General features: G+C 37.9%; 1 protein-coding gene across 4 annotated transcripts in view; it reads left to right on the top strand.

Annotated features, from left to right (window-relative positions):
• The window catches only part of PLD1 (phospholipase D1), a 190,118-nt gene that overhangs the window by 93,375 nt on the left and 84,198 nt on the right, over positions 1–12,545 (top strand). For all 4 annotated transcript variants that reach the window (XM_045583669.1, XM_036444503.2, XM_036444505.2 and 1 more), the window contains 3 exons: positions 673–738; positions 7,282–7,340; positions 8,381–8,473. In XM_045583669.1, the coding sequence (XP_045439625.1) occupies positions 673–738; positions 7,282–7,340; positions 8,381–8,473 (218 nt within the window). The remainder of the gene's footprint in view (positions 1–672; positions 739–7,281; positions 7,341–8,380; positions 8,474–12,545) is intronic.

Raw genomic sequence — 12,545 nt, 5'->3', positions numbered from 1 at the left:
TTTTTAGGGGCCTGAAATACATATATTTTCGTAGATACCTAGACAAATAAAATTCTATAGTTTTGGGTTACCATGTGTACATATGTGAGTGCAGTTGAAAGCGATAAACTATGGCTTTAACAGTTGGTACTTCAGCAAGCATAGTAGTCAGTACAATTGACAACCCCCTGACCCCCTTTCATCTTAACATATTTGAAGTCAGAGTACAATTTACTAGAAAGTCTCTTTTTATTTAACTCCCTCCTTGCTTCCCCCCTGAAAATATATTTAAGAATTACAGTACATATTCCAGTAAATTCAATGTCAGAATTGAGGAAATTCAGGTGTTTTATAAAGCATTTGTTGAAATGCTTTAAAACCACCCATTATGGGCAAGTTCTGTGCTAGTAATTATGGAAGATTAAGAGAACATACTGCTGGGGCCTTGTCAGCAGCTTATAAAAGACCTAAGTATGTAAAAATTTAAGAAGAAGAGATTTAAATAATGGTTCAAGGGAACTATGAAATAACTTCTTAATACGATTCAGGATTCCTTATCCAGCAGTAACATTAATAAATCATTAAAATAACTTACAGAAGATAAGATGGGCTGATGATCACATTATTGGCACTGTTTAAATTTTTCTCTAAGTGTGATGATGTTATTACTTATCTAAAATGTTTGCATTACAGAAACAACTGGAAGATTACTTGACAAAGCTACTAAAAATGCCCATGTACAGAAACTATCATGCAACAGTAAGTACTATTTTTGAAATTATATTAAATAAGTTATTATTATTTTTAATTGAAATTATATTAAATAAGTTATTATTATTTCAAATAATTTATTATATAAAATCATAGATCATCAACTAAATCTTGGATCATTTTATTAACACAGGTACTTGTATCCACTTTTGGATTATTCATTGTGTTAAAATAAATGAAATAACACAAAATTGATTTGACAGAAAGGATCTAGGTTATGGTGATGCTATTTTTAAGATACAAAAATATAACTGATATGTCTGTAACAGTAGATTTAAATGAACTTGAAATGCTGCTACAGGTTAGATTATCTAGAAATCAGCCTACTTTTCTCCTCAGGCTTCCAGAATAAAGTCCCAAAGAATTCCTAACCCTTAAGAGAAAACTTTAAGTATTAGAAAGTGATGAAAAGAGTGGAACAGACCTGAATGCCCAGAGATTTTATGGAGCATGCTGTGAATGCCATCTGATCGGCCCGTGATGCTTATAAAAGGCCTGTCTTTTCGTGTGAAAGTGAGAAGCCTGGGAAAAGCCAGGGAGAAAAGTAACTATTGGAAAATAAGAGATGGTGGAACTTGCAAGCAGCTGGGAAGCACACACAGAGTGGAGCGTGGCCTTACAGAGGATATCAGAAAACACTAGCTTTGCTGGCTTAGAGGCCCTTGAAGGTGCTGTTTTTAAAGGGTTAGCCTTCGCTTATGTGAAGGTCCAGATAAATGACAATGCAATGGATTATTAGACTTTGTGTCTGCGTAGGTATGAACTGTATTGCTGCAGGGTTGGATGTATGTATGTGGTGTCTGTACAGAACTTGAGAATAGGTGCAGTTATGACTTGGCCTCTAGTTTAGAGAATGGTGTCACATAAAATACTACACAGAAAGAGGGAAGACCTCTGGTATTTAGGAGAAGAAGCAAGAGCATCTTGACTCTGCCCTCATGCTGCCTGACAGCATATTATTTGGAAGGTCGAGTATGCACCCAGCTGGCCCCCTTTATAGGTAAATTACCAGGTTGGGGGGGTGGGGAAGACTATGGACGCCTTCTGCAGCAGCTTGCCCTGGGATGTTCCATGGTGGACTTGAAGGAGCTCGCATGTTTTCATAATCCTGGGGAAGAGTTTTCCCAGGGAAAGCAGAAATCTGGGTCCAACCAGTGGATCTCAAGAGAAGGAATGGGAAGGATTTCTTTCCTTCATGGACTTGGAAGTAGGCAACTTTGAATGGATGTAACAAATGAAGTTATTACTGCTCTTATTACTAAAAATGCTGCTTCCTATTGCGTTCTCTGAAACCTGTTTTCAGACATGCTCTTCTCTTTAGTAGGGAGTTCTTTAAATGAGCACTGGTACCAGGATGTAATGAAGTTCCTTTTGTTTTACTTTTCTGCCTGCCTGTGACTTTACTTTTACTCTTCCTTTTGGTTCTGGAACTGTATTTGCTGAATTTAGTTTTCTCTTCCCACACACATTATTATATTTTGGATTCTAATGTTGATTACACACTTTTCAAAAATGTTTATTCTGATTTCTTTTTTAGTCAGAAAAATATTTCCAAAGTTGACCCATAGTGTATTTAAAAATTACAGAATGTGTTCTAGACATTTTCTTTGGAAGGGAAAACCTAGCTATACCTGACTGAAGATATGTTCTTCCTCATTTTTGATGGTTATTTAAATTATTCCCCCAACAGAAGAACTCTCAAAAATAATTCAAGCATTAGATACAATTTGATCTATCTTAATTCTCTGACATTATTCTCTTTTCATACTAAATGTAATCTGGCCTAGAGACTAGATGTGAAAACCTCCACCTCATATTTGTGAAATTAGATTGGCACTATGTGTCTAAGTAATTTGGGTCCTTAGGCCAATAGGATTGTGGATCATAGGTCAAGGGATAAGAAGGATCATTTCCTTAATTTCAATAAAATTTTAGTACAATTAGACTTGGACAACTCTTCTATTTTTATTTTATTTTATTTATTTTATTTTTTTTAGAGAGAGAGAGAGTGGAGGGGAGATGGGATGGGGAGAGAGAAAGAGAGAGAGAGAAACATCAGTGTGAGAGAGACACATCAATTAGTTGCCTCCTGCACACTCCCCAACCAGACCAGTGATTGAGCCTGCAACTGAGGTATGTAACCTTGACTGGGAATTGAAAGAACTGAAACCCTTTGGTCCAAGAGTTGATACTCTCACCACTGAGCAAACTGGCCAGGGCTCTTCCTACTTCTATATGGTCACTGTATAAATTAATACTTAGATAGCCTCCGTTTCCTCCAGGAGTTTTAATTCCTCTTTTCCTCTTTGAGGTTCTGAAAAGCAAAGTGTCCTAGTGTTTTAGTAGATTTAACATTACATTAAATAGTTCCCTCAGAGATGATTGGTAATTCATTCTGTTTTCTCTACTCATTTGTAAAATGGGAATATTTCATCTCTTCTCAAGGAATCCATATAATTAGAAAAAAAATAACATATACAATTTCTTTTAAAAAATATTTATTTATTTATTGTTTAAAGTATAACATATACAATTTCAAACAAGATTCCTTTTGTGTCCTGAATTGTAGTACCAAACCCACTAACTGGGTATTTTAATTAATAACTAGAAAATGCTTACGTATCTTCCAGGGAATTTAAAGGAGAAGTCATTAGAAACAATACATGTACTTTTTCCTGACTGTAGGTTAGAATCTAGAAATGGAACCCAGTGAATAATTTCCAAGAGAAGGGCTGTAAGCTGATAAAGTGTTATCACTAACTTCAAGTTAATCATCAGACTCCTTAACTTAACATTCCTTTTCTCTAAGGTGATGATTAGCTTGAAATCACCACTTTGGAAGTAAGGAATCTGAGAATAAACATCTCACAGAGCTCACCTCTCCCTTTCTTTTTAAGATATATAAATTTAGCTTGAAGAGAAGAGTGGGTAAAACTAATAAAGATACACAGTGATGTTTCCATTCCAACAAAGAAAAGCTGTATTAATTTAAACAGCAATATTTGCAATGAATGGAAATGCCATTCTCATGAATGGGTCTTAGTTGGGAGAGACTGGATGCTGTGGAGCCTCTCCTTCCCTCCACAGATGAGCTGTCTTCTCTTCTTTCCAGAGCTGCATTGTTTTACCTGGCAGGCACCCTTCCAGGAGTGAGTAAGCCCACTTCCCACCCTTACTGTAAGGGCACTGCCCAACCCCATGCTTTTGTCTTCATTACCTCCGAGAATGTCCCACTTGGCCACTCTCTTGAATTTTGTTGCCTCAGGAATAAAGGGGGGCCTCTGAACATCCCCTTTCTAATATAAAGATGAGGTAGAAAAGCAGTGTGTATGTGGTTGTGAAATCACTCCCAGGGTTTGTTGTTACCCTTGGCATTTGTTTCTTGTCCTTTGGCAAGGGAACTCTTTGCTTCTCTGTTTCCCTAACATACTTTTTTCAAGTTACTTAGAGGGAAAAAATGATATTGGTTTGTACATTATTCAAGAGATCAATAAGCTCTATGAAATATTGTCAGGCTAAATTAATGATTAAATTATTTTTAAAAGATATGTTTTTATTGATTTCAGAGAATGGAGAGGGAGAGAGAGCTAGAAACATCAATGATGAGAGAGAATCATTGATTGGCTGCCTCCTGCAAGCCCCACACTGGGGATGAGCCTGAAAGGCTTGAATCATTTTTGAGAGTTCTTCTGTTGGGGGAATAATTTAAATAACCATCAAAAATGAGGAAGAACATATCTTCAGTCAGGTATAGCTAGGTTTTCCCTTCCAAAGAAAATGTCTAGAACACATTCTGTAAGTTTGGAGCATGTGCCCCAACCAACAATGGAACCTTGAACCCCTGGTTCATAGGTCAACGCTTAACCATTGAGCCACATTCAGCAGGCAATGAGTAAATTCTTACCCCTGAGAATCACCTGCCCAAATGGAGAACAGAAATCTTATCGCTGAAGATACCCTGAGAAGTTTAGACAACATAATCTTTGTTAAATTTTAGATTTATTATTTAGCTGTGCTTCTCAATTGATCTTGTCACATTTACTTTCAATTGGATAAATCTGTATTAGAATATGTATTGCCAGATAGTTTCCCTTTTCTCTACAGCATGGCCAAGTCTTTCTCAAAATCTCTCTTTAGTCAAATTTTACTAAGCCATTAGGATAATTTAAAATTTTACAGTAATGCACAACTTTAATGTATTGTATTGCTAATGTATACTAGTACTTTTAAATTTAGATGAAATTCTTTAGCCTTGGCAATTTTGTTTCGATATTGTAAAGTTATGACTTCTGAATTATTTTAAAAAATATATTTTTGTCAACTATTTGCTGATAAGAGCTATGTGATTAAGGAAATAGTCAGGTTTTAGATAAGAGGTTTTCTTGATATTTGCTTTCATTTCCTATTCTTCCATTCAACTATTCTGTGACTTTGCATAAATTAACCACACCTCTATGATAGTTTCTTCCCGGGTACTTTGGGAATGACACTTTCTCTCTGTTCCCTAGAGATAAGTAGATCTGTGGCTTAGAGTTTTAAAACTTTTGGATTCTGTGGCTCAGAGCTTCAGTGTCACTTCTAATATGTGTTACTACATTTTTCAGTGAGTAAGCATTTCCACAAATCAGATTAAAAATGCATAGTACGGAATCACTATGATTAATTTAAGAAATGAAGTGTAAAGACCTTAACTGTTAAGTACTTACAAGGTTAATAGTAGGTATTTCTAATCACATATACAAAGTTTAAAGGAAAACTGTTATGTTTCATGTTATTAATTTCATTTACTAGCCTCGATTGACTATTATTTCTCCTGCAATGTCATATCAGCCAGGAAGCAGTCACCCTGTCTCTACAACTCTCTAAAGACTTTCACATGTAACCGTTATGGTTCTTCCCACAGAACTTTGTGGATGTGAAGTGCTTTCCATATCCACCTCTTTTCTGCTTCCTGATGCCAGGAGTATGTATTTTTTGTCTGATTTTTCTAGTAAGGCTGTTATTGACATGGTCAAAGTCCATTGGCAGATCTGGGTTTACTGTGGCCGCTTCTTTAAATTGGGAGCAAAATAGTGTTAATCTCTAGTTGTTTCAAGGAGTATACATGCTAAGAATTATATAATATTCATTGGTTTTCCCCTCTGTGCCTCCACATTTTCATCTAGTACTCACCTAGGTAGAATAAAGTTACTCAATTTTAGTAGAATAAATGTTGGATGACTTTTTGCCTTGGCAGCTTACTTTTGAGAATACTGACTGGTCTGACCTAACTCTGAACACCTCTTGCTAATTTTGTGATCTCGAACAGTTTCTTTAACGTCTCTAAATCAGAGGATGATAAATTGTGACCCATTGGACCAAACCCAGTCCACTGCCAGTTTTCGTATGGTTCGTGAGATATGAATAGCTTTTACATTCTTAAAAATTGAAAAAAGTACAAAAGGAATAATATTTCATGACATAAAATTATAATAAATTCATAGTTTAGTATGGATAAAGAAAGTTTCAATGGAATACAGTCATGCTTATTCATTTATGTATTATCTATGGCTGCTTTCATGCAACAGTAGTTTATATGGTTCATGAAGCCTAAAATATTTACTGTCTGACACTGCAAAGAAAGTTTGCCTATTCCTGTTCTAAACCTCAATTTCCTCTTCTGTACAATAGGACAAATAGTACCTATTTCAGAGAAACATCAATGTGAGAGAGACACATCAATCAGAAAGGTTGAAGATAATGTGTGAAAAATTCTTAGTACAGGGTCAATGATGTTAAATACTCAGTAAATGTTAGCCAGGGATGTTATTATAACATTTATAGTTTTTAATTGTCTCATAATTTGTTTAGTGAAGGTAGATCAAAATTTCTCTCCCATTATACTCACTAAAATTATTTTATATTATAATTACTTAAAATTTTAATTAAATTTTTATTATTTAATTGTAATTTTGTTACATTTCTATTAGAATATTTTAGTATTCCTAGTGTTCAAAAACCCCTCCCCAACATCCCCTCAACCAACTTTGCCATTTAATTTTCAGTTACTTTCCTTTATCTGACTGTCTCTAGCTCAGCTGTACATCCAATGACCTTTTTACACTTTTCCTCTTATGTATTCCCCTTCATCTCCCATTTCCACATGCCAGTCCATCTTCCAATTCTAGTACCAGCATCACTCCCTTCACAGAATTCTTTTATTATTTGTAGGTATACTATGCCACACAATCTCCCTTCCCCAACAAAAAAAAACAAGCACAAAAGAATTTGGGAGGAAATTCTTTCTCCAGGGCCTATGTGAGCATTTTATTTCTACATAGTACAGCACACATCACTTTCTTGCTTGTGTTTTATTTATGCATATACTTTTTATCTGGACTCTTCAGGAAAAAAACCATTGTTATTGATCTGTGTAGTCTGTGCAGTATCCCAGAAGTGTTTGCACATTGAAGTAACTAACGTGTTTTTTTAAATGCATAAATTTTTCTTTTCTTCTGACTTTTTAAAGTATGGATTTTTGGCTCTTTTCAGACAGAATTTCTTGATATAAGCCAGCTGTCTTTCATTCATGACTTGGGACCAAAGGGCATGTAAGTTCCCGTGTTGGATTTTTAAAGAGAAGTATGAATATTGATGAGTATTAACATTAGATTTAAGGGCAGAGGGTGGGGTAGGAACCTGGTGGAGGGGAGTTATGGGGAGGGGAAAGAGGTACAGTTATAATAATCTGAACATAAAAATTTATTAAATATAAAAAAATGGATTTATTGGTATGCCAGGATGATAGGACTCATCTAGTTTTACTGGTTGCTTCTTCTCATCAGAGGCAGAGCAACTGAAGGGATCTATTTAGGCAAAACAAAATATCTTGCTACAGAAACAAAAGTAGCAATTGCTCTACCCTCTTTCTTATGTGCTTAGAGCACCAATTTTCTGTAACCCCACAGTTGTACTGTTTAATACAGGTAACAAATATGATGTGGGAGAATGTATTAAAAATCAAACACACTATATTACATATTTGAAAATATCTAAGACAGTAGATCTTAAAAGTCCTCATCATAAGACAAATATTGTAACTGTGAAATGATGGGTGGTAGCTAGACTTACTGTGGTGATCAATTACTTCACATTATATACAAATATCAAATCACTGTATTGTATACTTAAAACTAATATAATATGTCAATAATATCTCAATATAATGTTATATGTGAATATGTCAGTTTTTAAAAACTCAAATATATAAGATCCCTTCTAAGCACTTATAAAAGTTAGCTGCTCATCACTCATTTCCATGACTAAAAATAATCCTGTGTAAAAGGTATGTTATGCAACAAAGATTGAAATTTACTTAAATATTATTTTCCTTCACAATTTGAGAGCTCAGTATGATAAAGAGCTTAACTTTTTAAAGTAAAGATCATTGTTGGGGGAGTGCTTTGAGGATGAGCTGCTAGGACTCATCCTAGCAAATAGGGTACTGAGCTATCTGAAGGTGAAGGAGGAGAGAAAAAACAGGAAAGTCGTGAGAATGAAGCAGTTTATTTAGTCTCACATTGCAAGGTTGTCTCAGCTAAGAGTGAGATGGGAATGTGAAGATGATGGGTTACCTTGATATCTCTTTCAGAGAAGGCATGATAATGAAAAGATCCGGAGGACACAGGATACCTGGCTTGAATTGCTGTGGTCAGGGAAGAGTCTGCTACCGGTGGTCAAGAAGGTAGGACTTAGGAGTTTTGTGTATATTTTTTAATAAACTGGATATTTGGGGAATTTTTACACACTAGTTTTAAATTAAATTAAAAATTATTAATCAGTTATAAATCCTTTGAAAATCATAACAGAAGAAATTTTAAGTTCTAAGTTTCATTATCTACTTCCTAATATCAAACTATACTATAAGGCCATAACAATCAAAACAGCATGGTACTGGCATACAATCATACATATAGATCAATGGAACAGAATAAAGAGCCCAGAAATAAACCCACACCTTTATGGTCAATTAATATTCTAGAAAGAAGGCAAAAACATGAATGGAGTAAAGATAGACCATTTTAAAGATAGACTAGACAGTCAATAAATGATGATAGGAAAATGGTACAAATATGCACAAAAAAATGAAAGTAGATCACCATTACCTTCTTACACCATACACAAGCATAAATTCAAAATGACTTAAAGATTTAAATATGACTCAAAACCATAAAAATCCTAAAAGAAAACATAGGCAGTAAAATCTTGGATATTTCTTGTAGCAATATTTTTCCGATATGTCTCCTCAGGCAAGGGAAACAAAAGAAAAAATAAACAAATGGGACTACATCAAACTGAAAAGTGTTTGCACAGCAAAGGAAACCATTAACAAAAGAAAAGAAAAGCCACTGAATAGGAGAACATTTTCGCCAATGACACGTCTAATAAGGAGTTAATATCCAAAATTTGTAACAAACTTATAAAACTGAACACTAAAAAAAAAAACCAAAAACAATCCAATTTTAAAAATGGACAAAGAACCTGAATAGACACTTCTCCAAAGAGGACACACAGATGGCCACTAGACATATGAAAAGATGCTGAACATCATTAATCATGATAGAAATGAAAATTAAGATGAGATATCACCTGTCAGAATGTTTACCATCAATAAATTAACAAACAAGTGTTGGTGAGCATGCAGAGAAAAGGGAACCACCATGCACTCTTGGTGGGAATGCATTTTAATGCCAAAGCAGTAGTAGCATAGGCAGGAGGCATCTTGTTGGAACAGACCATCATCTCACCTGGTTTAGACCAATACTCATAAAAGTTCAGATTTACTGGCGCTGGGAACAGTGCTAAACAATGTATATGAGTCATCTCAGTTAATCTGCACAGACACATAGGAGCAGGGCATTGCTGTTACCCTCCTTTTATAGACTTAGGCTCAGTTGGGCACACTCACACAATCAGGCAGGTGGCAGAGCCGGAATTGGAGCTCAGGGACTCTGACTTGAAGGCAGGTGCTTAATCCCTGAGCAGCCGGTGCTATCTCCCAAAAGGCTGGTTGATGGATTACTTTTGTGTTACAAATCCTCTCGTTAAGGAAAAAAAAAAAGAAAAGAGAAAAAAAAAGAATCTATTAACAAAAGAACAAAAGAGAGAAAGGGAAGAAACCAGAAGAGCTTTAATGAATGGTGTAATTAAGAAAAGCTCCAAATAAAGGCTAGGAGTCAGTTTACCCTGATAGCTAATGACTGTTAAAAAGAACAACTACCCTAGCTGGTTTGGCTCAGTGGATACAGCATTGTCTTGTGGACTAAAGGATTCTGGGTTCAATTCCGGTCAAGGGCACATGCCCAGGTTGCAGGCTCAATTCCCAGGATGAGGTGTACAGGAGGCAGCTGATCAGTTATTCTTTCTCATCATTGTTGTTTCTAACTCTCCCTTCCTCTCTTAAATTAACAAAACTATATTTAAAACAAAACAAAACAAAAAAACAACTCATTATTGTCAAAACAGAAACCATTATCTTTTGTGTTTAGCTTTCAAAACTCCAGCTGTCACTACTAAACAATTCCATATTTCTAGGCTGCCACATCTTGAAGGGAGTCATCATTGACATAGATACCACATGAATGGCATCCTGTAGAGTTGAGGAGTACCCTTTGTCTCATTTCTGATGCCCAACAAGGCTGTTTGTGGCCTATTTGGAATCTGTGTGCAAATTAGAGAAAAGTGCCCCCTTCTGCAGGATGATGTGGCTGACGCCAGTGCCCTCCTTCAGCCGGCATCCTTGTGCAGAGCACTGCACAGTGGTACCTGGTGGCCTGTTCCCAAGGACATGTTTTGCATCCCTTGGCCCTGGTAGTTAACACATGAGCCTGTGCTCTCAGGAGCATTTCTGAGGTTTATTCTGTCATGGGAGCTGGTTCACCTGGATATGGCATCATTCTACTGTCATCCCACAGTTGTCTATGGTGTGGAGCGCTGGCCAGACTGGCTGTCATGCCATTCCAGTATCACAAGTCTGGTATGTTTGACTTTCTTCCCAGATTGGAAAGCCTGCCAGCTGTGGTTGTCAACGCCTGTCAGCCAGGTCTCTGGGCCTGTGCCGCATGTCTGTTCTCTAGCTTGCTTCAAAGTCAAGCAGAGAGAAGCTTCAGCAGAGAAAGAAGGAACTTTACCAAATATAGGATCTATCATCTCTCTTTTAGCCTTAGCTGAGCTTTATCAGTTGGCAGCCACATGTCTGGATATACTTTACCAGATATACAATCTATCTTTTCTTTTTAAGCCTTAACTGAGCTTTATCAGTTACTTAGTCATGGCCATCAGAATCACTGAGTTACCATTTGATATCATGACCTTGGCATTCATATTGAGCAGTATTGAGAAATTTTATAAAATGCATAATTTCTGCATTTGTTGAAAATTATTGAGATTATTATCCACTAGAGGCCCAGGCCACAAATTCGTGCACAGGTGGGGTCCCTCAGCCTGGCCAGCGATTAGGGCTGACTGGGGCCATCTTGCCCAGTCCCTGCTGGGGGAAGGGACTGCGGGAGGTGAGCCTGCAGCAGGAGGTTGGCTGCGGGAGCCCACAGACCACCAGGGGGCAGCTCCTGAGTTGAGCGCCTATCCCTAGTGGTAGGTGCGTGTCATAGCAACTGGTCAACCAGTTGTTTGATTGACTAGTTGTTTGGTTGACCAGTCATAAATGTTGCTTAGGCTTTTATATGTATACTAGAGGCTCCATACATGAAATTCATGCAAGAGGAGACCTTCCTTCCCCTAGCTGCCAGTACTGGCTTCCCTCTGGCAACCAGGAACAGGGCTTCCCTCCAGCTGCTTGCAGACACCCGGGACCCAAGCTTCCCTCCCAGCCCCAGCTTTGTCCAGAAGGACATTCAGTCTACTTAGCATATTATGCTTTTACTATTATAGACTAGAGGCCCGGGGCATGAAATTCGTACACAGAGTGGGGGTGTCCCTCAGGCCAGCCTGCACCTTCTCCAATCTAGGAACCCTCAAGGGTTAGGCCCATCAGGATTGGGCCTAAATGGGCAGTTAAACATCCCTCTCACAATCTAGGACTGCTGGCTCCCAACTGCTTGCCTGCCTGCCTTCCTGATTGCCCCTAATTACTTCTGCCTGCCAGCCTGATCACCCCCTAACCACTCCCCTGCCAGTCTGATTGATGCCTAACTGCTCCCATGCCAGCCTGTTTGCCCCTAACTGCCCTCCACTTCAAGCCTGGTCACCCCTAACTGCCCTCCCCTGTAGGCCTGGTTCCTGCCCAACTGCCCTTCCCTGCAGGCCCAGTCACCCTCAACTTCCCTCCTCTGCCAGCCTGATCACCCCTAACTGCCCTCCCCTTCAGGCTTGATTGCCCCCAACTGCCTTCCCTTGCCATTAGGATCTCTCCTAACTGCCCTCCCCTGCTGGCCATCTGTGGTAGCCATCTTGTGTCCACATGGGAGCAAGATCTTTGACCACATGGGTGTAGCCATCTTGTGTATTGGGATGATGGTCAATCTGCATATTACTCTTTTATTGGATAGAATCAGTTCCATTCTTTCTGTCTTGCTCTTTCCACTCTGAGTGCCATGGGTACCGTCTGTATTTTTACTAAGCAGAGTGGCCCTAACATAGGCAACCCCCTGAGCTGGTTAGACACACAGAATCTCAGGCCCTGCCCCAGACCTCCTGAATCGGAATCTGCATTTTGAGAGGATCTCCAGGTGCTGCATATCCAGTGAAGTGTAAGAAGAGCTATTCTGTATTATTATAGCAACTTGCTAACTGCCACA

This window comes from Pipistrellus kuhlii, unplaced genomic scaffold (assembly GCF_014108245.1).
Source record: "Pipistrellus kuhlii isolate mPipKuh1 unplaced genomic scaffold, mPipKuh1.p scaffold_m20_p_2, whole genome shotgun sequence".
In the NCBI taxonomy this organism is placed as follows: domain Eukaryota; kingdom Metazoa; phylum Chordata; class Mammalia; order Chiroptera; family Vespertilionidae; genus Pipistrellus; species Pipistrellus kuhlii.
The sequence above is the reverse complement of the archived record's forward strand: the minus strand, read 5'-3'. Positions and strand labels throughout refer to the sequence as shown.